The following is a 26985-nucleotide window of genomic DNA, read 5'->3' on the forward strand; positions in this document are numbered from 1 at the left end:
TGGTAATTAACAAGGATGATGTATACAAGTACAATTAATTAAGAGTATAGAAGCCACTAAATCATGCTCAGATAATAGACTGAACTTCTGGGAAGGTACTACACACACCTTGGCTCCAGGTGTTCATTTTGTTGTTGTAGGAAGTTAGCACCCACCCCTTTCCTGGAAGAGTGAAATATTTTAGGAAATATGAAAAAGGCAGAATATTATGTTTCCCTGGATGAGAAATGGAGAAGCATATTTTACAGACAAAGCAGCTCCTACCTTCCTGCCCCCTACCCTTTGTCAATGGGCCATTAAGGCCTGGGCCAGTCTATTCTACATAACAAAGATCTGCCTCCTTCAGGCAGAGCCCTAGTAGGAATTGCCAAAGATCCAACAAAGATAGGATTAGCCCTCTACACAATAGCAGCAGAAACTCACCACATGTCACCTGGGAAGCACATGTGACCATCAGCCAGCAAGGCCCCCACCCCCTGGGAGTCTGACAACCAATCAGGATACTCTTTCGGGGCCCCAAGAAATGCAGAGCCAGAGAGAGCATAAAAACCTGAGGATTTACTGTATCTGCCCCCTTTTCTGTTCAGGAACTCAAGCCATGTACTCCTGTCCACCATTAAACCATCTTTCCAAGCAGTCTCCATGTTTCCAGTGTCTGTTTCCCCACTTGGAGTGGAACCCAGAAGGATATTTCTTCCAACATTGTCACATCTAAACATTTTTGACCAGCATATAAGGGCGTGATGATGAAGAGGTGGCACGCAGAGCCCTTTCTGTGGGCACACGTGTGGTCACCAGCTGCTCATCTGGTTTCCAGCCAACTGGTCTTCGTGGGCACCAGAGCACAGGAAAATGGCCCCAAAAAAGCCAAAACTCAGGCTGTTTTCCAGATCATTTTCTGGGCTGCTTTTGGCCCGAAAAACAGCCTGAAAACGGCCTGAAAAACAGCCCAAAAAAGGGCCTGAAAATGGCCTGAAAAAGGCCAAAAAACCAGGCCGTTTTCCAGATTATTTTTCAGGCTGCTTTTGGCCCAAAAACCAGCCTGAAAAACAGCCCAAAAAAGGTCCTGAGAACAGCCCGAAAAAGGCCAAAAAACAGGTTGTTTTCTTTTTCTTTTTTTTTATTGAAAAGTTTTTTAAAGAAAAACAACAATTTTCCCCAACCCCTTTTCCCATCCACCCACCCCCACCAACCCTTGTCACCCCTCCCCCCACCACTTCCCAGAGCAAAATACAAGGTATTTCAATTAACAATTAAACTAACAACCCCCCCACACCTTAACTGCACCATAAGTAACATAATTTTAAGATTTAACATTCACTCATAAGCTGTTTGATATTTTCTAGTCTGATACTTATTTTGAATATAATCAATCCATCTGCTCCATTCCAACATATATCTTTCTTGAGTATAATCCTTCAGATATGCTGAAATTTTTGCCATTTCAGCTAAATTAGCAACTTTCAACAGGTTGTTTTCCAGATAATTTTCCAGGCTGCTTTTGGCCTGAAAAACGGCCTGAAAACGGCCTGAAAAACAGTCTGAAAAAGGGCTTGAAAACAGCCCGAAAAAGGCCAAAAAACAGGTCGTTTTCCTGGCCAGCTGGTCTTGGGGTTTCTGGCACTCCAGCGTGTGCACAGTTTGGGCACTCAGGTGCCAAAAAGGTTTGCCATCACTGAGATAGGGCGTAAAAATAGCCACTTCCCTTATCTTATGGTTTTCCAATCCTCAACAAACCTCTCTAGCACTTGCTCTACCTCTCTGTTCGTTCATTACCTCTGATTGTTACGTTCTTGGAAATTTTTGCTGCTTTAGCAAATGGCAAAGAGGAACCCAGAGTGGGATGGAGCCCATTAAATGGCTCATGTGATCAGCTGTCGCTGGGGCGGGAGGTGGTGTGTGTGTGATTTTATTACATGAATTTATTTGATTTTTTAATTAGTTTTACTGTTTGTAAATGTGGTTTTTACATTCTGTAAGCCGCCTTGAGTCGCCATGGGCGAATAGGCAGCAATATATATTTAATAAATAATAATCTTCTGCCTTCTTGCCTGAAGTACCTTATGGGATAATTTTTTGATATATAATTAAGCCTATCACATTTTGAATGGGAAAAAAAGTGCTGGGTCAGAGAGAGAGAGAGAGAGAGAGAGAGAGAGAGTGTTCTACTGCCATCTAGTGGATGAGCGCATTTTGGCAGCCACCAGACGGCTTAAACTAAACGTGCTCGCGCTGCCTAACGGCTGGACCAAAGCAGTTGGGATGTAGTTCTTTCGGATTAGCTCGCTGAGCTGCCAATCACGGCAGGCCTCAGCCAATTGACGACCGTGTTCGAAGAAGCCAGAGAAGGAGGGCGGCACCAGCCCCTCTGTTGCGGCACGCAACCCCGCCCTCCAGCCTCCTCCCATTGGTCAAAAGGCTTTAGAGAGGCGTTCTCGACCGGTGGGGCTGGGCGCGGCCAACGAGGAGGAGCCATCTTGTGATTGGCTCTGGCGGGGAGGCGGAGGGGTGTGAAGGTCAGATTAAAGGAGGAGCGGAGAGACCTGCAGATGAGATGAGTTTGCGGCGTTTCGCTTGTAAGACGCTCCTTTGTGGGTTCTTGGTAGGGCGCGGCCTCACAAGAGTGATGGTAAGTTGCCAGCGGGTGTGGGTCTCCCGTCGAGGACGCTCTAGTCATTGGCGGTGTTCTCTATGGTCGGATCATAGAGCGGTCGCCCTGAAGGGGGCTACCTTGGATCTCCTTGGAGGACCCATATAATCTCCTTTTTTTAGAGCCCCTGGGAGGACTTTCCCCCTAATCCCTTTGAGGTTGTCGCTTTTAAAACTTCTCTTCCAATGAACATAATTTCCCCCAAAATATTAGGGTAGGACGAGGCTGGAGGCCAGTAAAATGGCATATGGATGGAGGGGAAAGTATTGCCCTAGGCTAGGGAAATATGAATTTTTATTGATTTTTGTTAACAATGGTTGGCTTTTGGGGATTGTTTTTATTGTTTTGGGAGTGCCTGGGGTGATTTAATGCAGCAAAGGTCTTCTTTGCAGGTGACTTAAACCTTAATTCCCAAGAACTCTTTGAAAATAGGGCAGAAACCATGTTTTTTTTCCCCTATAATACTTTGGGTGGGCAGATAGTCCTCGATGTATGACCACAATTGAGGCCAACATTTCTCTTAAGTGAGACCCTTGTTAAATGAGTGTTGCCCCATTTTACGACCTTTGGTGCCCCAGTTGTTAAGTGAATTACTGCTGTTGATAAGTGAGTCACACGGTGGTTAAGTGAATTCGGCTTCCCCATTGATTTTGCTTGTCAAAAGCTTGCAAAGGGGGATTGCGTGACCTTGGGGACCCAGCAATGGTCATAAGTGTGAAGCAATTGCCAAGCATCTTGAATTTTGATCACATCATCATGGGGCTGCTAGAAAGCTCGTAGGTGTGAAAAATGCTCCTAGGTCATTTTTTTCAGTGTTGTAACTTTGAATGGTCACTAAATGAACTGCTGTAAGGTGAGGATTTACCTGTATTTGGGCTTTAGGGTTACTGCTTTTCTAGAGCTGCTTGCCTGCCCCAACTGGGGTAAAGTAATGCTTTTAGGATATAAATTTCATTATACTATAAAAGGATCATGAAACGGAAAGCTACTCCTTCCCAGAGCAGGTGGTTGTAATTTTAAATGGATGTCTTCAGATGCCTTTCAGAGATAAAATTATACTCTTAATTGTTTATCTTAAAACAGTGATCTGGGGTTATTGGAGCTCCCTAGAGAACGGTTCTTAGATGAAAAAACAGCTGCAGCTGAGTGGCTGCATTGAGCCCTTGGGGATAGAATAAAGTAAAATACATCTGTGCAAAATGCATTTAAATATGTTTGGGCAAGTTGGTTTTTAAAATTTTAGTTAGGGATAAGGGCCAAAACGACGGAATCTACTGAGCCTCTGCTCAGAGTCAGTGTCCCATAACAGACTCTCTTTCATGCCTTATATTTATTAAACAATCTATCAACTGTGCAAGTCATCCAAGCAATTCTAGGAGAAGTCCTTGAGTTAGTGGGCGGCCATAGAAATACTCTTAAATAAAAATAAAATACCACAAATTAAAACGGAATATGCCAAAGGTGTTTTTCCAAAAGACAACAGGACTTGAGTTTTTGTTTTTTTTTTCCCTTTGAAAACGTTTTGTTTCTCATTCAAGAAGTTGTAAAGAAACTTCTTGGACGAGAAGGGAAACATTTTCAATGGGGAAAAACCCCAAGAAAGTCCAGTTGCCTTTTGGATCAACTATAATCTGAATGATGGAGAATCTCCGCAGATGATTAAAACAGAAGTAACAAAAACGCAGAGAACTAGATTTGTAAATCCTCATTGCTTTGCCCCCTAAGCCTAGTTAGATAAATCAGGACTTCACAACTCTTCTGAAGCCTACGATGATCCTACAGATACTCTTCCAGTAGGACTGAAGTGCCTACTGTTTAAAGAGCCTGCCTACTTCACAACTTTGTCCCTTTGTAATCTAGAAAAATCTTCTGAAAAGCTTTGTGTCTTCTCCTATGACAGCCTGATTCTGTAGACCAAACTGTTTCTTTACTAATAATGAATTTTACACCCCAAAAGGAGAGCTTCTGAATTTGGAAGTGCAGTCTGAGCTAGTTATCCTATTGTGCCTATACATATGCTATATATGCTTACAAGTTGATAAGAATCTGTTTTGAAACTTCCCTGAGCTGCTGACTTCCAGGTGAAAGCAATTAAGTGTTGCGTTCAGTAGTTAAAAGCAAGCCACTGTTACTCAAGGCTGCCTTTTGTGAAAACTTACACGCAATGGGGAAAAAAATATCTGCACCTCAGGGTTGAACTGTGGGGTCCTTGGTGCTCTCTGAGCTTGGTGATTTCCTTGCAGACATTTAATTACCCAACTAGGTAACAACATCAGTGCTAGTAGGGAGAGGGGTTTGCTCCCAATTTATATTCTAGCGGCTTGCCCTGTCAGTATTTATTAGTTACCCAACTAGATAACAGCATTCATGCAAGTGAGAGTGGGGGATTTGTTCCCTGTTTATATATAGTAGTCTGCCCATATTGGTGGGGGTGGGTTTCTCCTTGGTTGTCCCTTGGTTAGAGAAAGTAAACAAGTTAAATTGCCTTTCTATAGCATTCAAGAGATCCTAATAAAAACCCTGAGAAGAAAAAGACCAGAGAACAAAAAGTCAATACCCAGATAAGCAGGGTTTAACACCAAACAAACAATCAAGTAGAAAGCAATAGCTTAATCAGCCAAGCTCAGAGAGCACCAAGGATTCCACTTAACACAATTAAGTTGTTGCTTTGCTCCACCTTAAGTAAACATTAGAACTACACAAAAGCAGCTCTTTGAGTCAGGATTATATCCTCCCCCTATATGCCATGGGCTGGGAAAAGATTGTGTGGTTTTGCCAGAAGATGCCATGTAGGCCAAACGCTGAAGAGTTTGCAGCCTCAGTACATTTAGGGATGGGGGGGTTGGTTGGAGAAGGGAAAAGGTCAGCAGTATTCCTGCCAAGATTAAAGCGAGACATTTTCAGAAATATTTCTAGCTTTCCTTTTGATGTTAACATGAAGCTCTGAGTTAATTTATAAACATTAAACATAATTGGGATTTCAGGTTTACGCTCAGATGCAGCAAATTAATTTTTTTTTCATATTCTGACCCTCCCAACTGTGGAAAATCCCAGCATTTTCAAATATGACAAATTAAGAGCCATTTGACCATTAATGACTAATAGCTGTAATTATGTATTTTTTAAAAAATTGCTTCATATTACAGCTTGTAGAAGTGAGTGCAGGTAGCCTTCAACTTACAACCATTTGTTTAGTGACCGTTTCAAGATACAACTGCCCAGAAAACGGAGATTTGTGATCATTTTTCACAGGGCCATTGCAGCATCCCAGAGTCGCATGATCAAAATTAGGGTGCTAGGCAACTGGGATGTATTTATTTGCAGTGTCCCAGAGTCGTGTGATCCTCCTTTGCCACCTTCTGACAAGCAATGTGACTGGGGAAACCAGATTAATTTAACAACCGTGTGACTCACTTAATAACTGCTGGGATTCACTGCACAACTATGGCAAGGAAGGTTGTAAAATGGGGCAAAATTCACTTAACTCTCTCACTTAGCAACAGAAATGTTGGGTTCTATCCTGTTCCCCCCAAAATAAGACATCCCCTGATAATAAGCCCAATCGGGCCTTTGAGTGTGTGGCAATAAGGCCAAGCGCTTATTTCAGGGTTCAAAAAAATATAAGACAGGGTCTTATTTTCAGGGAAACACGGTATTGTATCATAAGTTTTTTTTTTGCAATTTTTTTTTTTTCAAACACACAAATTACATCTTTTTGGAACAGAGCTTTGATCCGGTCATCAATTTGTACAATTTTTTGTCATCTTTAACACAATTTTATCTATTCTATTTTGCCATAACACTTATCTCTTAATCTTAAATCACCTATCTCAATTAATACCATCTTAAAAAAAAAGTTCTCAAATTTACTTAATTAAAACAATTACCCTTCTATTAACCCACCTTAAATCCTAATTCAATTAATACCTCATAATACATTTCACAGTTCTTACCCTAAATCCTCACTATTAATAATACAGTAAAGACATGCTTATATTTCAAAATTATTTCCATTTCTAAAACTTCCTTACATTTATTACTTTATGTAATGCTCATTAAATCTTTATTCCATTATTACTTTATCAAATTTAAATCTTATCTCTTGTCTAAAAAATATGCAATTTAACATTTAATCATAGTTCTTAATTCAAATAGGAGCCTGGATAGCTCAGCAGACTAATGCATTGTAATTTAACTCCAGCTGTCTGCAATTAGTAAGTTCGAATCTTGCCAGGCTCAAGGTTGACTCAGCCTTCCATCCTTTCAAAGGTAGGTAAATTGAGGACCCAGTTTGTGGGGGCAATAAGCTGACTTTGTAAAAAATATACAAAAGTATGGAGGCTATTGCTTAACGCATTGTAAGCCGCCCTGAGTCTCTGGAGAAGGGCTGCATATAAATCAAATTAAAAAAAAAAGTGCTATTTAATATAATTTCCTAATTATTTCCCTAAAATTCTATCTATTTAACCATACCATTCATATAAACACCAATCAAGTAATTTTTGTAAATCATAATCATGTATTGTTTCAATTGCTTAAGTAAAAAATGTTCAAGTTGTTACAATTATTATGAACATTTAAATAGGCATTGTATCATAAATTGAGGACTACCTGCACTGCAAGCTAACTGAGTACAGTGTCTGGCCCTGCTGCTTCTCTTGGTCCTAAGAACATAAAAGCTTTTCTGAGCTGTTCTTATTGTTTAAAGCTTTCAAGCACTTCTGAATCTGTTTCCACAAAAAAACAAAAATTCTAGCAAAACTGGTTTTGTTTTAAACTCCAGGAAAAATAAAGCAACTTCTGGATGAGGAATACATGGGTATACCCATTCTCCCCCCCCTCTCTTTTGGGTGCAGTATATATTTATTTTCTTCTGGATGAAGATGAAAAGCTGGTTTTGACGAAAGGTTGAATGTGGGAAAGCAACTTCATCTTCTCCCTTGCTCTTTGCCTGCAATGCAGAAATGCAATTCAAAAAATAAAATAAAATACACAGCATCGTTTTCAACATAGTTTCCTCTGGAGGCCAATGGGAAGAGCCGAACAAATCATCAGTGCCAGGGCTTCTATCTTGTTTGACCTTGGTTTATTGTGGATTAATAGATTTGGGCTATAAAAATGAAATCCAAAGTCTCCCTTCTGGCGCAATCCGTTGTTCTCTGTCCCCTTTGTGCTGATAATTGCATCATAATCAGAGGCTCGTGAAACAGATTTGCTGTTGTTGGGAGGGCAATATGACTCCGCAATGTCTCGGCTCATGTGATTGTGATGAGAAAGCAGGCACAGATTAGAGGAAAGGGGCTGGGAAGGGAATTAACTTGCATTTCTGCTTCACATGGATGGAAACTAATCAAAGAGAGAAACAACCTAGAATTAAGGAGCCAAAGCTATAGGAAATTCGGAGTAGGAAGCATTTTTTAAATAGCATCAGAAATTCCCTTGTTTCTAGTCAAATGTTTTGCGTGATTTGCACGCAATTAATTCTGGTCTTAAGTCCCCCAGCCCAGGAAAAGAGCAGGTAGTCCTCGATTTACGACCACAATTGAGGCCAAAATTTTCCATTGCTAAGTGAGACAGTTGTTAAGTGAGTTTGGTCCCATTGTATGACTTTTCTTGCCACGGTTGATAAGTGAACCACTGTATCTCTTAGTAGCATGGTGGTTAAGTGAATCTGGTTTCTCCATTGACTTTGCTTGTAAGAAAGTCACAAGAGAATATCACATGACCCCCTCAGGACACGTCAAGCAACCGTCATAAATATGAATCGGTTGCCAAGCATCTGAATTTTCATCATGTGACCACGGGTATGCTGCAAGGGTCGTAAGTGTGAAAAACAATCATAAGTCACTTTTTTCAGTGCTGTTGTACCATAGCTGCAAACGGTCACTAAATAAACTGTTGTAAGTCAAGGACTACTTGTGTATAAAAAGTATAAAATCCAAATTCAAAATTGATGCTTTGTTTAGCAGCCAAAACTGGATAAGAAAAGTTTCCTTATCAATACGGTTCTCTCCAGAATCCCCATATAATCATGATGGCGAACCTATGGCACACGTGCCCATCTCTGTGGGCACCCGCGCCATCGCCAGCTGGTTGCCTGGTTTCCAGCGCGCACATGTGCGCCAGCCAGCTGATTTCCGTGTGAGCCAGAGCACCGGGAACTATAAGACCAGCTGGTTGGCCCTAGGGGAAGGCCAGCCTGGTGCTGTTAAGATGTTTTGACTTGCATTTCTCATAATCCCTAGCCATTAATCCTGCTGGCTGGAGCTTTGAACACTTGCAGAGGGCTGCCTTTCCCCCACTGCTAAACCATAATATGGCTTGTTTGTTTTAGAGGATAAACCTGGTTGTATTTTGTAAACCTAGGCTTTGTGGGCGTGGAAAATCAGCATACTGTAGCCAGCTTAACCAGCTTGTAACTAGCTGCAGTATATGACCTAGATCAGAGTTTATGAACTTCGAGCACCAAGGACTCTCATTTCAAGCTACAGATATGCTCCTTTATCAATTGCTAGAGTCCCTGGGATCTAACGAAGATGAAAACGGGGATTAACTAAGATAAGATAACCTTTATTGTCAGTTTTTACCGTGAGCACACTGGCACACATTAAAAATGAAATTCTGTTGCCTGCTCTCAAAAGAAAGTATATATCCATACAGATACATAACACAAATATACACATATATATATAAAAAATGTGTATATTTGTGTTATGTATCTGTATGGATATATACTTTCTTTTGAGAGCAGGCAACAGAATTTCATTTTTAATATATATATATATTTTAATATATATAATATATATATATTCCTATGGGGAGAACCCATAGCTTCTACATGAAACAAGAGCTTGAAGATGACAGGGTTGTGAGCCTGTCGAAACGTTGCTATAAGAAAAACTTTTAAAGTCACTGGTAGGATTTTAGCTGAGGTTTTAAAGGACCTTGCAGACTGCTCTGTAAGGATTTTTAGAAGATTTTAACTGGGATTTTAACCAGAATTTTAAACATTTTAACCAACTTATTTACAATGACGCGGGAAAACACCCGAGATTTTAATTTTTTGCATTATAATATATAATATATATATATTATATATTCTAAAAATACGAGTTCCAAGTATATTAGTAAAGAAAGAAGCAGACATACTGCGAACTCCGGAACTTAAAATTTTAAAATTTTAAAAGAATTAAAATTTTATTTTACTAAGCTTTCGTCAGCCATCTGCTGACATTGTCAGAGTATTAAACTACCATTACAGAGATCTCTGCCTTTATATGCCATTAATCAATTTGGCCCTTACGCGTGTAATCGGCCCTTCCAGCCGTCTCCCACTTGCAATCAGCTGTGTTGTTTTTGCTGTCTTCATGCTGGATGATGGAGGCTTGATTCCTACTGTTTCCTCCCTCCTAGCTTGCTTATCAGTGGGGGGTGATGTTAGCCTGTCAGCCATGGCAATTTGCTGCCTTATCTGTGACCTTGTGGTCGGCCAGGTTTGTTTCTCATTAATCCTATCTGTTACAGTTTGAGACAACGCGGGTTGCTCTGTGTTTGGTCAGGACTAACTATGCCTTCACAGGTTGAGTCTGCATGCCCAGAGGTGGGGTGGGGGTGCCTTTAGTCTCTGCTCACTGATGGAAAGCCGTCTCTGCTCCTCCTGCAGGGTCTTTCCTGGTGTCTCAAAACCTGGTAGGCCAGTGGCAGTTTGATTATATGCCTGTTGATAGAATTGTTATTGGAGAATCAGGCTTCTTTCAGTAGGCGTCCTCCTTTACTCCTATCAAGGGGAATAACTTCAGCTTCTTGAAAATCAAGTGTGTGGTTGTGTTCCTTCATATGAGTCCAGATCTGGGAGTGCTGTTCCTTGCGTCGGAGAGCCAAGGAAACTTTGAGACACCAGGAAAGACCCTGCAGGAAGAGCAGAGACTGCTTTCCATCAGTGAGCAGAGTATGTGCGTGTGTATGTGTGAACGGTGTAGCTTCTGCTTGAGCAGGAGGTTGGACTAGCAGACCTCCAAGGTCCCTTCCAGCTCCTATTCTATTCTATTTCTATTTCTATTCTATTATTTCTATTTACTCTACTCTACTCATTTAGATAGATAGACAAACAGACAGACATAGATTGATTGATGATAGATAGATAGACATAAACAGATAGACATAGACAGACAGACATAGTTAGAGACATAGATAGACAGATAGACATAGATAAGCATTCCATGGCATAGGACCCGGGTACCTTCGAGACCGACTTCTGCCACCAATAGCCTCCCACCGGCCAGTTCGCTCCCACAGAGAGGGTCTCCTCAGGGTGCCATTGGCCAAGTTATGTCGGCTGGCGACACCCAGGGGGAGGGCCTTCTCTGTGGGAGCCCCAGCCCTGTGGAATGAACTGCCCCCGGAAATACGTAAGATCCCCGACCTCCGGGTATTTCGCTGTGCACTGAAGACCCTGTTGTTCCGCCAGGCCGGGCTATCGACATGATAATTTTAAATTGGGGTATTTTAAATTTCTGGGGTTTTAAATGGAGCCAAATTTATTTAATAATTTTAAATTTTAAATTGATGTTTGTCTTGTGTTTTTAAATAGGCTGTATACTGCCCTGAGTCCTTCGGCAGAAGGGCGGTATAGAAATAAAATTATTATTATTATTATTATTATTATTATTATTATTATTATTATTATTATTATTGACAGAGAGAGAGAGAGAGAGAGAGAGAGAGAGAAAGACAAAGACAGAGACATATATATATAAATCACTGTCCATTTTGAATACGTAGTGGAAAGAGGAAGCTTGAGAGTTCACAAGGTTGATGCTATATGGCACAGAACTTCGGCCGAATCCAGATGTTCTGCTTTGGATACCACGAAACCTCCTTCCAGAAGGTAGCAAGGAAAACAGGTTGTGAAGAGGATGTGTAGGCTAGCAGAGGTTGTGTAGTGTGGGCTTTTTTGTTGTCGTCTGACAGTAACTTTCCACTTAAACAGCAATGTAAAATCCTGGCCAGGGGTTTGTAGGAGGAGAACTTGGGTCTTAGTGTGGCAGGCCAAAATCCGTGGCAAGAAAGGTTTTATGTATGTATGTATGTATGTATGTATGTATGTATGTATGTCCAAAGGGCTCTTATAGGCTGCCGATGCTCACTTCATCCAAGGAGTGGCTTAAGGGATGTTGAATTTAAATTGGCAGGGAGGGGAAGGGAAGGAGAGGGCGTTGTGGCACACAGAGGCATGTTATGTGGGAGGCAGATCCCAGGTATGGTACCTTCTTGATTAGCAACTAATCTGCATTAAAATCTAGTTATGCTTGTTGAGGCCTTCTGAGATAACTTGGGCTAGTTCAGAACAGTCTTTCTCAGCTTGATCAGTTCTTCAGATCTATGGACTTTGGCTGCCAGAATTCCCCAGTCAAGGTGTTGAAACTCATACATCTTAAAATGGCCAAAGTTGTGATACACTGGCTAAGCTACAAGGAATCCTTGACATACCACAATTGGGACTAGAATTTCAGTTGCTAAGCGGGATGTTATTAAGTGAGTTGTTATTAAGGGTTGCAGGGTGGATTTGATTTAAATCGAGTTGATTTAAATCACAATTTAAATCATGATTGAAATCACTAGTAAAAAGGCTTGATTTAAATCAACTCGATTTAAATCATAATTTTTAAAGAGCAACTGTCATCTCTGCTACTCCTTTGACCCACTGTTGACTCACCGATAGTCCCAGTGTTGCAGAATATACAGCCTCATGCTACATAACTAAGCTCCATTTCATGCTGAATAAACTAAATTATTTATGTATCTTAAATAGAAAACTATCTTACGATAGATTTTTACCCCAAAAGTCTTTTATTAAAATAAATTCGATAAAAATCAAAAAAATCCGTTTTAAATCAAAAAAAATCTGATTTAAAAAAATCTGATTTTTTTGATTTTTTAAAAAAAATAATTGATTTTTATTCACCCTGAAGGGTTGTAAAGTGAGTTTACAACCCTTTTGTGCCACGATTGTTAAGCAAATCCCGGCAGGGACTCACAGGGTCATTAAGCGAATCCGGCCTCCCTCATTGACTTTGCTCGTCAGAAGCCATTTTGCAACTGTTCTTGTCCCCGTTGTTAAGTGAATCGCTGCACTTGTTAAGTTAGTGACATGGTTGTTAAGTGAATCTGGCTTCCCCGTTGACTTCGCTGGTCAGAAGGTTGCCAGAGTTGATCACATGATCCCGGGACACTGCAACCGTCATAAATAGGAGTCAGTTGCCGAGCAATCTGAATTTTGCAGATTGTGAAGATGTTGCAATGTTCATAAGTGTGGGAACTGGTTATGGGTCAGTTCTTTCTGTTGCAAGTTTGGATAGTCACTAATTAAATGTTGGTAAATCAAGGATTTATCTTTCCAGATTAAACTTCTATTATTAAAAAACTTAACGACATGCCTTTTCGTAATCTTTGTTAGATAGCGCTACCATATTCCTCCTGATTTGGAGATCACCCTGAAATCTGCTGGTGTTTGTGAGTTTACTAAGAGGTTAATAAAATACTGTGTTTCCCCGAAAATAAGACCCTGTTTTATATTTTTTTGAACCCTGAAATAAGCGCTTGGCCTTATTGCCATGCTCTCAAAAGTCCAATTGGGCTTATTATCAGGGGATGTCTTATTTTGGGGGGAACAGGGTAAATAATTATTAATCAGCTTATTATATAGGTTACAGGTAGTCCTCGACTTAAAATTAATTGTTTAGTGACCGTTTGAAGCAGGGTGGATTTGATTTAAATCGAGTTGATCTAAATCACAATTTAAATCATGATTTAAATCACTAGTAAAACGGCTTGATTTAAATCAACTCGATTTAAATCATAATTTTTAAAGAGCAACTGTCATCTCTGCTACTCCTTTGACCCACTGTTGACTCACCGATGGTCCCAGTGTTGCAGAATATACAGCCTCATGCTACATGACTAAGCTCCATTTCATGCTGAATAAACTAAATTATTTATGTATCTTAAATAGAAAACTATCTTACGATAGATTTTTACCCCAAAAGTTTTTTATTAAAATAAATTCGATTTAAATCAAAAAAATCCGTTTTTTTTATTTTTTTTAAAAAAATCATTGATTTTTATCCACCCTGGTTTGAAGTTACAGCAGCACTGAAAAAGGCGACTTATGACCGTTTTCACACTTATGACCGTTGCAGCATCCCCAGGGTCACGTGATCAAAATCCAGCTGCTTGGCAACTGATTCCTATGTTAGTCCTGGACCGCCAGACGGGCCGGGGCCGCCATTCGGGGGAGTGGGGGAGGAGTGGAGCCACCACCCGAGAGACCTGCATTGCCTCGCTCCGTCGTCCACAGAATGCCACCTGGCGAGAGGGCCCCAAACTTTGACTGGCTGACCGCTCCTGCATCCACGAAGCTGCCGCCTGACTAGCTGTACCCAGCTCAGTGGAAAACAGCTGTTCGTCGGCTCAGGAAAACTGCTGATTGTTGAAGCGTTGGCGGCCGCAGGATGAGCCGGGATGGGTGGCTAGGGGCATGGCTGAACTGCGGGGCCGTCTAAGCTGTCGGTGTATATACACAGGGGAACTGGGGCACAATATAAGGGGCAGGTGAGCTAACCACAGTAGCACAAACTTTGATTCCTTTTGGCTGGTCGCTTCGTGCCGGGTCCGCGTTTCCAGATAAACAATCTAACATCAACTTGTGTTGCTGGGTTTTCTTGCGCGGGACACTGGAACGGGACTTCCTGTTTATGACGGTTGCAGTGTCCCGGAGTCACATGATCCCCTTTTGCAACCTTCTGACAAAGTCAATGGGGAAGCCAGATTCACTTAATAACCATGTTACTGAGTTGACAACTGCAGTGACTCGCTTAACAACTGTGACAAGGTCGTAAAATGGGGCAAAACTCCATTTCACAACTGTCTTGCTTAGCAATGGAAATTTTGACTCCACTTCGGCACATTAGTCCAGAACTAACTCTATTTATTAAAAGTTAGTTATTATATGTATCCTCACTGTAGCTATACAGCCTCAGCCTCAACCCAATGTAAATCTTACATCACTTTAGCTCCTCCAGGCCTCTGTAGCCCAGGAAAGCTTACGGCTTTTAATAAAATTTGAGGAATGAAAGCTCCCCTTAATACCATGACTCAGTGCATCTTAATTTCTGAAACAGGATACATTCTAATTTATAAAAACTGAGGCTGTGGCTGGCACACCTTATAATGGTGCCAAGTGGTTGGCTTGAACACGCAGGAAGGGTTTTTATGACCTCACCACCAAAATTTGCCCCAATTACAGCACCCTATCAAGTTATAATATGTTATATACGTTATAATCTCACTTGGTTTCTTCACACGTCATCCTTAGTGAAGCATGCAAACCAGCGTCTGCATTTCCTGCATCAGAGAAGGAGAGCACATATTTCTCCTTCTGTCCTGGCCACTTTTTACAGAGGCACGACTGAGAGTGTTTTAACAAACTGCATCATTGTTTGGTTTGGTGGCAGCAGCGGCTTAGATAGAAAGTTCATACAGAGAGTGGTGAGGACAGTGGAGAAGATTATAGGAAGCTGCCTTTCTGTCATTCAGGATACTGCTTATAAGCGCTATGTGCTTAGAGCTCAAAGCATTGTTAGAGATCCTACACACCCACTGTATGGTCTGTTTCTGTTGCTCCCCTCTGGGAGGAGGTTTCAAAGTATTTCTAGCAGGACTATCAGATTCTGTAACAACTTTGTCTACTATGTCATCCGTCCGGTAAATTTGCAGGATTCTTTTTTTTTTTCTTCCATGTATATGTATACATTCAAACTACAGGTAGTCCTCAATTTACAACCACAATGGAGCCCAAAGTGTATGTTGCTAAGTGAGAAATTTTTTAAATGAGTTTTGTCCCACTTTATGACTTTTTCTGCCACGGGTCGTTAAGTGAATCACTGCAGTTGTGAAAAACACAGTTGTTAAGTGAATCTGGCTTCCCTGTTGACTTTGCTTGTCAGAAAGTCGCAAAAGGGGATCACGTGACCCTGGCACACTGCAACCGTCATAAATGTGAGTCAGATGTCAAGCATCCGAATGTAAATCACAAGACTATGAGGATGGGTCATAAATGTAAAAAACAGTCAAAAGGCACTTTTTTCAGTGCAGTGGTACCTTTGAACAGTCACTAAGCAAACTGTTGTAAGTCAAGGACTACCTGTAGGCTGTGATGTTTCTCTCTGTCATACATGTGTGTGTATGTGGGTATATGCACAATGGTTAACTTTTGAGAGCTAAATGAAATTTCATTTTAATTTATGCTGATTAGTGTACATTTAAAGTGACAAAGTATTCAATTCAATTCTATTCTATTTTATTCAATTCGATTCGATTCGATTCGATTCGATGCTTATGCCTGTTTTTCTCAATCGTGGCAACTTTAAGATGACTGGACTTTAACTCCCAGACTTATGGAAGTTGATGTCCAGTCATTTTAAAGTTGTCAAGATTGAGAAACATTATATTATAGGGTTAATGTCACCCGTGAAACCAGCCATGATATCCATTCTTCTTAAAAATGTTTACTTACAAATTTTGAAAGCAACAAATTTTGAAAGCCCGTGCAAAGATACAGATGAAAAACGATTGCATAACTTAATCGGAGTCTATCGGGAACAGGACAATTGATCAACCTTTGCTAGTTGGGTCACTTGTGGGGCACCCCAAAAAGAGCAACTCATAAGCCATCTTGGCTGCAACAGCCAGAGCTGAGATGTCAGTGTTTTGGTGTCTCTTAACAATGTCTGTTTATAGTTTACAGCTTCCTTAGATAAGATACAAGATATAATATATATTGTTCCCAAGAAGTATCCGCCCATGCTATCTCTGCAGGCAGATCTTGCTAATGACAGGTGTCAATTTAACGACAACAACAACAAAATGACAAGATTATTGTGCATACACTCAGAGACACAAAAGGAGAAAGACTCAATGAAATGTACAGGTTGCCCTCGACGTACGACCCCAACTGAACCCAGAATTCCCGTTACCAAGCAACAGTTGTTAAATGAGATTTGCCCCATTTTACAAGCTGCCTTGCCACAGTTGTTAAATGAAACACTGAAGTGTTAAATTAGTAACATGCTTGTTAAGTGAATCTGGCTCCCCCGATTTTTTTGTTTTGTTTTGTTTTTTAATTTGATTTATATGCCGCCCTTCTCCGAAGACTCAGGGCGGCTTACAATGTGCTCAGCAATAGCCTTCATCCTTTTGTATATTTTATACAAAGTCAGCTTATTGCCCCCACAAACCAGGTCCTCATTTTACCTACCTTAGAAAGGATGGAAGGCTGAGTCAACCTTGAGCCTTGGCGAGATTCGAACCCTGCAGTAATTGCAGGCAGCTGGTCTTAATAACCAGCTTAATAACAGGGTGCCTTAAACCCCTGTACTACCAAGGCTCTTGCCTTGACTTTGCTTGTCAGAAGGTCGCAAAAGGAGGATCATGAGACTCCAGGATACTGCAACTGTCATAAATACGAGCCAGCGTCTAAATTTTGATCATGTGATCACGGGGACGCTGCCATGGTCGTAAGTGAAAAACGGTCATAAATCACTTTTTTCAGTGCCGTCGTTAACTTTGAACGGTCGCTAAACGGATGGTCATAAGTCAAGGACTACCTGTGCACGCCCGTCTTCTAAACGCCACAGCCGATCTCGCCAGCCTAAGCATTCTTTCCCTTTTTGTTACATAGGATTAGATTTCAGATTTAAAGACTTAATTAGCATTGCTCATTGCAATTCGTTATTTCACCATTTTGCTTTGGGGTATTTTCCATCCTTTTTGCGGGGTTTCCCCTTACAGAAGTAATGCTTCCCTTATTCTTTCAAATAAAACTTTTGTTTCCTGTCCTCTCTTGAGTGGGGTAATGAATAACCTCATAACGAAACTAGCAGCAACCCACTTCAAAAGTTTCTCATGCGAAATAAACTGTCTTTGTGAATCTACTGTACAAAAAGGCCCTGTACTTTAAAGCAATATCGGTCAAGCTTGGCGAGTTTTAAAATTCGTGGACTTCAGTTCCCAGAATTCCTTAGCCAGCATGGTGGCTGGGGGATTCTGGGAGTTGAAGTCCACAGGTCTTAAAGCTGCCAAGTTTGGGGACCCCTGTTTTAGAGCAACAATGTTACGTGGGCCTTTTGAGGGCTCCCTTAAAAAGCAGGAATTGGCCCCGCCCATTCATTCACAGTCAGCAAGGTTTGTCCAAACAGTTTTTCAAAGGAATATTTATCAACACAGACCTTATCTCACTTGGCAAGCTGCCAGGTAACTTGTTGCCAAACAAGGCAAAACTTGGCACAGAGTCTCTTAGAGTCACGAACAGAACTTTTCCTCTCTTGAAACTACCGAACGGAAAACCCCCTCCCCGTTCGTTCCTCTTTTGTTTCCTTTTTTTTTTTTAATACGTTTTTATTGTTAGAAAATTATAATACAATTCCACCTTTCCGGTGTCATGGTGTTAATAAACGCATACATATACATATACTTAATATTTACATATTATTTACATGGTATTACCTAATTATCTTAGCTTAAAAAGGTACTACTCGTAGGAGTTCTTACTTATATCACATTCCATTTTCTTCCTGCTGCCTGTAGTACAGCTCATTTCAATATACCCATTTAATTAATCATCTGATTGACCTTTAACTCTCTTACACTTCACTTCGATTTTCTTTTCTCTAACCACTCATACCACATATCCCACACGCTATAGTAGTCAGTTTCCTCTCTTTCATTGATTTCTAACGTCAGTTTGTTCATTTCAGCGCATTCCATTTTCTTCCCAATTACCTGCTCTTTGGGTGGTAGCTTTTTCTCTTTCCAGTGTTGAGCGAAGGAGATTCTCGCTGCTGTTATTATATATACGATAAGGTACTTCTTCTTTCTTGCAATTTCTGTCTTCAAGATTCCCAGGAGAAATATTTTTGGTTCTAATTCAATGGTATCTCCTATTATTTCCGACAACCATTTGCATATCATCCTCCAAAATTCTTTGGCTCGTGGACAGGTCACACTTCCAACAGTTTGGACTCAGATTTGGATAAATTTTAGCGATCCTGGCTGGTGCTAAGTGCCACCTATAAATCATCTTGTATTGGTTTTCTTTATAAGTTGTTGCCCTAGTCATTTTTAAGATTGTTATTCCAAATTTGATCCCACTCATCCAGATTAATGGTTTGTCCGATATTTTTAGCCCATGCTAGCATTGGGTCCTTAACCACCTCATCTATTAAATCATACTCCACCAGATAATTATATAATTTGGCCAACAATTTATTGTCCGTGCCCATCCATATCTTGTCAAACCCATTGCTGCCTATCTCTATACCATATTGCTCTTTATCTTTCTTATATCGTGATTGGATTTGTGCATATGTCCACCATTCGATATGGATGCCCTGTTCTTTCAATTGTTCCATTGTTTTGAGATTCCCTGCCCCATCTAGTATCTCTTTATATTTTACTGTTTTGACTAATTCCAGGACGTTGGGGTATATTATCGCCTCCATTGTACATAGCCATCTGGGGACTTTAGTATATTGTTTTTTCCTAATGTCTCCCCGTATTGACATTAACGTGTCCCTTACTTTATGTTTATGGAAATGTGTTTTTGTTCTTTTCCCTGTTTCCCAGAGCTAGGCATGCCAACCCTTCTGGAGGTCGTACCCTTCCAGTGTCAAAATTCTCTTGTTTCCCAGGGTTGCCCATTCTTTTAACCAAACTAAGATTGCCGCTTTGTGGTAGGTTTCCCAAATTGGGAGTCCGAGACCACCTCTATCTTTTTTGTCCTGTAAACTCCTAATTGCAATCCTCGGTTTCTTCCCTCCCCAAATAAATTTCCTGATAATAGAGTTAAGTTCCCGAAAAAATTTCCTATCTAATTTGATACTCTGGTTTCTCTTCAGATTGTATAAATCTTTCGCCTTTTTCCTCTTTTGTTTCCTATGGGAGGGGCCAATCACCTCCAAGGTGTGGCTTTACTCCCGAGTCGACCCTACTTTCTGAGTTGTTCTTGTCTTCTGGCAGCTCTGCGCATGGGCACACTGGGAACAGGCTCCAGCTGTTTCTCTGCCTCACTGATGTCTACCTCCCTCTCTGCCTCCAATGCAGAGCCCTCATCCGAGCTTTCCCCAGCCCCCAGGACTGGCCCATGTTCATCCCCAACCTCCTCGCTGTCTGACTCTGTTGCCAGCTCCGTTGGCCCCTGGCGGGCCACAAGACGTGGGGCACCGAATCTGAGTTTGTATTTGATGCTAAATCATGGTTTGATTCAAAAGCGGCTTGTTTGGGGCTTGGCATAAAACATGTGACCCTCCCGCACTCTGCGTGTCGTTCTTGTTTTTTTGGGCCTGACAAGAAGGGATATGCTCTCCATTCACTTTTCTCTGATTCCCCCCTCCCCTATATTTCTTCCCTGCAGTGTGCTCAGAAGTTTGATTGGCAGTCGGCCAAGTCGATCTACGACTTCCATGCGCTGGATATCGACGGCAACGATGTCTCGCTGGAGAAATACAGGCAAGTTGTTCCCATCTGAGGTTGATTTGCTCTGCTGTTGTGGTTTTGGTGTTCTTCGTTTTTCAATGTGTTTAACAATTTGTAATCGAGCAGTAGGTACAGCAGATGTGTCCAAGCTTACTGACTTTAAGATGTGTGGACTTCAACTCCAGAATTCCCCAGCCAGCCATGGGAATTCTGGGAGTTGAAGTGCACTGGTCTTAAAAAGTGGCCAAAGTTGGACACTCCTGGTATACCCTGTTCCCCCAAAATAAGACATCCCCTGATAATAAGCCTAATCGGGTATATGAGCGCATGCGCTAAAATAAGCCCCCCCCCCGAAAATAAGCCCTCCCCGAAAATATTTAAAAGCAGAGCTGGAAATCAGGTAAGACGGCAAGAGGAGCCCCGTCTTGCTCCACGCGCCCCAAAATAATAAGACCTCCCCAAAAATAAGGCCAAGCACTTATTTCAGGGTTCAAAAAAATATAAGACAGGGTCTTATTTTCAGGGAAACATGGTACCAATAGTCCTCGACTTTTCCACCATACCTGTCTGAGGGTACTTAACCCGATTCCAATTCCCACCACCCCTTGTGGTCATGTGATCGCATGCCAGACGCTTGACAACGCGTCTTTAAGGCCATTTGCAGCACCCTGCAGCCGCATGTTTTCGTCAACAACCAGCATTTGCTTCCGATTTCGGCAAAACCACCCATTGGTTCGCTTAACGACTGCAGCGTTTGCTTAACGACTGTCACAGAAAAGGTTGTAAAATCAGGCCGGTCATGTGGATAACCCTTTTTATAACCATCATGAAGTGGAAATATGGCAGGCAGGCTTCATTACAGTCATAGATCGAGAACTACTTGTACCTAATATATGAGGAGGAGGAGAAGTTTGCCTGATTATAGCCATTTCTTACGAGGTTGAGGCCTGGATGGCATTTGATTCACAAGCCAGCATTGCTTGTTAGTTTTTTTCAACTGTGTTTGGAAGAATAGGTAGACAGTCTCGGCTCCTAAATATCCCATCGTTTCTTAAGAACACTGTTGCCAATCAATCTCTCCTATGTGCAGTTTTTTTAAAAAAACACGAGTATGTTTGACACATTTATTATTTTACACTTTTTGTTTTATGCTGCCTAAAGTCCAAAGTCACATCGTGTGAGAAGGGCAGCTGTAGAAGCTTGATAAATAAATAACACAGCTTGGCAGGAAAGCAGAACTGCAGCTAGTGGAGAAATTAAGTACGATTCTGGGAAGGAAGGTTTAGACCCCAGTCAGCGTGCCTGGAATTTTGGGTGGCCCTTCCAAGGACAGGTAGTCCTTGACTTACAACAGTTCATTTAGCAACCATTCGAAGTTACGATGGCACCGAAAAAGCAACTTACGGCTGTTTTTCACACTTACGCCTGTTGCATTCTGACTCCATGGTCACATGATTGAAATTCAGCTGCTTAGCAACAGAGTCAAATTTATGACGGTCGCAGTGTTCCGGGGTCATGTGATCCCATTTCGCAGCCTTCTGACAAGCTAAGTCAGTTAGGGAAGCCAGATTCAGTTAAACAAGCGTTGTCACTAACTTAACCACCGCAGGGATTCCCTTAACAGCCGTGGCAAGAAAGCTCGTAAAATGGCGCCAAAATTCACTCCACCACTTGTCTCGCTTAACAGCGGAAATGTTGAGCTCAGCTGGGGTCGTACGTCGAGGACTACCTGTGACTGTCTCTCTTGTTGCATTTGTGTGTCTCTCCAGGGGTACGGTCTGCATCATCACCAACGTGGCGACGCAGTGAGGCAAGACTGACGTAAACTACACTCAGTTTGTCGAACTGTATAGTAGATACGCTGAGAGAGGTTTACGCATTCTAGCCTTCCCCTGCAACCAGTTTGGCAAGCAGGTAGGAAAGGGGAGACGGGGGGCTGTTATTGTGTTTGTGTGTGTTTTAATGTCACAATGAAATGATCCTCCTCCTCCCCACCCCTCCTCCTTCCTAATTATCCTCTAAGGCAGGGGTCAGCAACCCGTGGCTCTGGAGCCGCATGTGGCTCTTTCATCCCTCTGCTGTGGCTCCTTGTCGCCAGTCAGTTCCACAATTGATAGGGCTTTCGGTTAGGACAGGTAGAGGAAAAAGGACACAGCGCTTGGAGGAGACTCTATGGTGGGGGAACGAGACTTCCGGTCAGCAGAGGAAAAAGGTGCCGTGCTAGGAGGAGACTCTATGGTGGAGGAACTGGACTTCTGGTTAGCTCCAGAATTGAATGGGGGGCTTCCGGTTAGGACCTTTGTGGCTCTTTGACCATTTAAGGTTGCTGACCCTTGCTCTAAGGAGAGCCAGCATAACATAGTGGGGAAAGTGATGGACTAGGAGTGAGGATACCCAGGTGCTCCCTTAGCCATGGAAGCTGATCGGCTGAATTTGGGCCAGACTGTCCATCCCAGCCAAAGAGCCAATCAGTCATAGCGCAGAAGGGACCGGAAAAAGGAGTGGGAGACCCAGGTTCTATCCCCCTCAGCCATGGAATCCCATTGGCTGAATTTCGGTCAATCCTTCCCTCTCCGCCCAAGAGCCAATCAAGAGTAATATGGAAGGCCTGGATGAGGTGTGGGCAGAACCAGGTTGTAGTCCTGCCTCAGGTGCAGAAAGAAGCTCATTGGTTGACTTTGGGCCAGTCCCTTCCTCCCAATCCAACACCTAATCGAATAGTGGGGAAGGGGCTGGACTAGGGCTGGGGAGACCCAAATCCTAGTCGTCTGAGAGGAGACAGCTAGTGGACATAATGGGATGCTGGACTAGGAGTGGAAAAATGGCCAAGAATCTATGACAAGCTGGCTAAAACAATCTTCAGACCTTCCTTACATCATGCATTGATAGGTTTTCGCTGTAAACAGTGAGCGAACGCAGTTCAAAAACAGCTGGATCTGCAACTTAAACAGACTGAATGCTAGGAACAACTGTTTAAGATCGTTTTAACCATCTTAAAAACCATCTGTCTCCCTTTTGTTTTTGTTTTTAATAGGAGCCCGGTACCGAGGAAGAAATTAAAGCATTTGCTGAAACCTACGGGGTGAAATTCGACATGTTTAGCAAGATTGAAGTCAATGGGGATAATGCTCATCCTCTCTGGAAGTGGCTAAAACACCAGCCCAAAGGCAGAGGCACTCTGGGAAAGTGAGTTCTCGCTGCCCCCAATTCTGAAAAAGTCTCTGAAAATGGGCATAGCTGATATACCACACACACCTATTGATTTATTTTTAGTTAAAATAAAGGTCTAAAACAAGTGTTTTTAGAACTTGACAACTTCAATCCGTGGTGGACTTCAACTCCCAGAATTCCCCAGCCAGCCTGTTGTAATTATTTGAAGGTTTAATAACTTTGGTTTAACTTCCAAAATTGTTCTTTTTCTCTCCCTTTCTGGAGTCGTATTATTATTTTTATTATTTTTATTATTATTATTATTTCTTTTATTCATTAAAAATGAAAGTCGGTCAGCTGAACATTTTTAAAAATGTACCACAAATGTTAATATTGTTATTAGTATTGTTGTTATTCCTGCTTTTCCCAGTTGAGTGTGTTGGCCCTCTCTCTGGTGAGAGATATCAGCCACTATTCGTCTTGGCTAGGGGTCGGCAACCTTAAACACTCAAAGAGCCACAAAGGTCCTAACCGGAAGCCCCCCATTCAATTCTGGAGCTGACCGGAAGTCCAGTTCCTCCACCATAGAGTCTCCTCCTAGCACGGCACCTTTTTCCTCTGCTGACCGGAAGTCTCGTTCCCCCACCATAGAGTCTCCTCCAAGCGCTGTGTCCTTTTTCCTCTACCTGTCCTAACCAAAAGCCCTATCAATTGTGGAGTCAACTGGCGACAAGGAGCCACAGCAGAGGGATGAAAGAGCCACATGCGGCTCCAGAGCCGTGGGTTGCTGATCCCTGATCTTGGCTTTAGTGTGGTTTAGCACAGGAAGGTTTTGAGTGAAACACTAGAAATAAAACACTAACCTTTAGAGCTAAATTATGTTTTTTCTTTCTTTCTTTCTCCCTAGTGCTATAAAGTGGAATTTTAGCAAGGTGAGTACCTTCAACTCTTTTGGGGGGGGGGGGATGTGTAATTTTTATTAAAACTTGTAAACAAAAACGGGGCAAAACTCACTTAACAACTACCCTGCTTATCAGTGGAAATGGTGGGGCTCAATTGTTGTAAGTCGAGGACTACTGTCTGTCGTCAACTTTTTGTTCAGAAAAAAACTCCTCTCCTTTTCTCCTTGCAGTTCCTGATCAACAGGGAAGGGCAGGTGGTCAAGCGATTCAGTCCCATGGATGACCCATTTGTAAGTCTGCATATTATTACGGTCGGTTGCGCAGTCAGCCAGATGTTTCGACTGGGATATTTGGGCTTTTTAGGCCACCTATTGAGTCTGTCCCAAGAACCTCTGAGACATTGTCCAGTTGCAGAGCTGGCCCAGCTCAGCCTGAGTATCTGGCCACAATGCCGAGTTAGGTGGTTCGCACACCATGCTAAACCCAGCCAGGGTGTGTTGAAAACCGTGGCTTATCTGGAGGTGGGAGAATCCAACCCAGTTGTAATCCCAACCAAGAAGGAGACCACTCATGCAGGAAAAAAAACACCAATGGCCTGAAACCAGGGATGGGATTCTACCGGTTCGGGCAAATCTGTAGCGCCGATGATCAGCTGGGAGCGAACCAGTTCACTCCAATGATCAGGTCAGCCTGCCCACCCGTCCCTGCGCTTTACTTACCTTTATCTTACCAGCTGATTGGCAAGGCAGAGCGGATTGCCGCAGCTCAGCTGTGTTACTCCCAAGTGGTAACACAGAAGGTTAGTATTTGTAAAACCACGCACGCAGTTTTTTAAACTGGCAGCATCCCACCGCTGCCTGAAACACTGTGCAAATCAAACTAACGGTGCTTCGTTCAGTAACGTAAAGCGGTCTTTAGTGTGGATGCAAAACACACACCTCTTCCCCAAGTGTGACTGCCAGAAGGCTGTTTTTGATCCAATGGCTGCTAACAGGAGGGCAGCGATGACGAACCTTTTGGACTTGGCATGGTCAAAAAAACCATAATGTGTCCGATTTAACTCTGCTGGCATCTCATTGCTTCTCCTTCCAACAAAGGACAAACAATTCTCTATCTGCCCCAGCCCCCCATTTAGACCACTCTGAATGGTGGCACTCGGTGCATTGCCAAGGCTGGGCTTGAAGGACAGGGGTGGTATTCACTTACCTTCCCTACCGATTCGCAAATGTGTGTGTGTGCGCGCAAGGCCTTCCGCGCATGCGCAGAGCCTCGAAAACGTGGAAAAGTGGGACGTCGTGACGTCTGCACGGGTGGCCGGAGCATCTCGCAGTCGCCCCTACTGGTTCGGGCGAACCGGATAGAACCAGCTGAATACGGTCAATGCTTAGGTCTCAACGTCAGCCCAATAGCAATAGCAATAGCAATAGTACTTAGACTTCTTATACTGCTTCATAGTGCTTTATAGCCCTCTCTAAGCGGTTTACATCCCTACTGCTGCCACCCAAAAAGGCCACCTTGCACGATTCCCCAAGAAACCTTCTGGATGCATTTGCCCCCGCGGTGCAGCACTTCCCAAGATGTGCCATGCTTACCTGCTACTTACCTGCATGGGGTTCTCCGTCTACTGACAGCCTCCTGCAGCCCTACCTGAGGCTGCTTCAGGTTGCACGAGGCCTTTATTCTTGAAGCCGCTTCAGAGGAACGCCCATCTGAGGCCTCCGAAACCTGCAAAAGCACACACCGTTCTTGCACAATTTTTGTAGCCTCTCAGAGGCCGTTCGAGAGCACGGCCGTCTTGCCTGGCCTCCACAGCTCCCAAAAAATCAAGACAATGATCCGTGGCTTTGGAGAATAATCGTTGGGTGCTGGTGAACGCTGGTGTGTCACGTGAAATGTTGCAGCGTCTCATCTTTGAGACGGTCTCCAGTGTTTTTTTTCAAAAGGCAGCTGGCCTATGTTTTTTTCCCCCTTGAGGAAGAAGACGTTTCGCTTCTCATCTTCATCAAGAACCGATGAAGCTTCTTGGAGGAGAAGTGAAACGTTTTCTTCTCGCTCAAGGGGGAAAAAAAAACATAGGCCGGTTGCCTTTTGAAAAAGCACCTTTGAGACAATCCTGACCTGGATGACTGAGAATCTCCATGGAATAAATATATATAATTTTCAATGTAACGTACTTTCTATATCATCTTCATGCATCAATTTTACATCTCGTTTCAAGCCATTGATACCACATATTCCAACTCTTGTAATACTCTGATTCCTCTCTGTCTTTAAGCTCCATGGTAAATTTATCCATTTCCGCACAATCGAGGACTTTTTTTTATTATCATTGCGTTTGTTGGCATGTTTTCTTGTTTCCAATTCTGGGCAAATAAGAGTCTTGCTGCTGTTGTAATATGAAGTATAGTATATTGAGTATTAAGAGTGTAAATCCTGGCCAGATGCAGCCACCTCACACCCACCCTGTTGTTTTCTTTTGTTTCGCTTCTGCAGACGATGGAAAAGGACCTGCTCCGATTCCTGTAAGCCCCGCCTGCCTCTTGTCACCCTGGCCGTGTTCCGCCAGCGTTCCTCTGGTTTACCTGTGAATTTTGCCAGGATGACGGTCTGCCTTCAAGCCAAGCCTATTTGGTGAGGCGGGTCTGAGAGATTTGGCACAAGTTCACACGGGAGGCTAGCGGGAATGTCTGTATTTGCACCCCAGGCCACACCTTCCATCTTGTACAAATAAAGATGTTTTTTTTTTCTTCAGCA

General features: G+C 42.5%; 1 protein-coding gene across 1 annotated transcript; it reads left to right on the forward strand.

Annotated features, from left to right (window-relative positions):
- Window positions 1-2446: 2446 nt before the first annotated feature.
- Window positions 2447-26985, forward strand: GPX4 (glutathione peroxidase 4). The gene is made up of 7 exons (XM_034422672.3): window positions 2447-2629; window positions 20118-20212; window positions 21949-22093; window positions 23214-23365; window positions 24237-24261; window positions 24462-24521; window positions 26725-26985. Exons 1-7 carry the CDS (start codon window positions 2555-2557, stop codon window positions 26755-26757), a joined length of 585 nt encoding a protein of 194 aa, XP_034278563.1. The 5' UTR covers window positions 2447-2554; the 3' UTR covers window positions 26758-26985.

This window comes from Pantherophis guttatus, chromosome 1, assembly GCF_059756535.1.
Source record: "Pantherophis guttatus breed Tessera chromosome 1, ASM5975653v1, whole genome shotgun sequence".
In the NCBI taxonomy this organism is placed as follows: Eukaryota; Metazoa; Chordata; class Lepidosauria; order Squamata; family Colubridae; genus Pantherophis; species Pantherophis guttatus.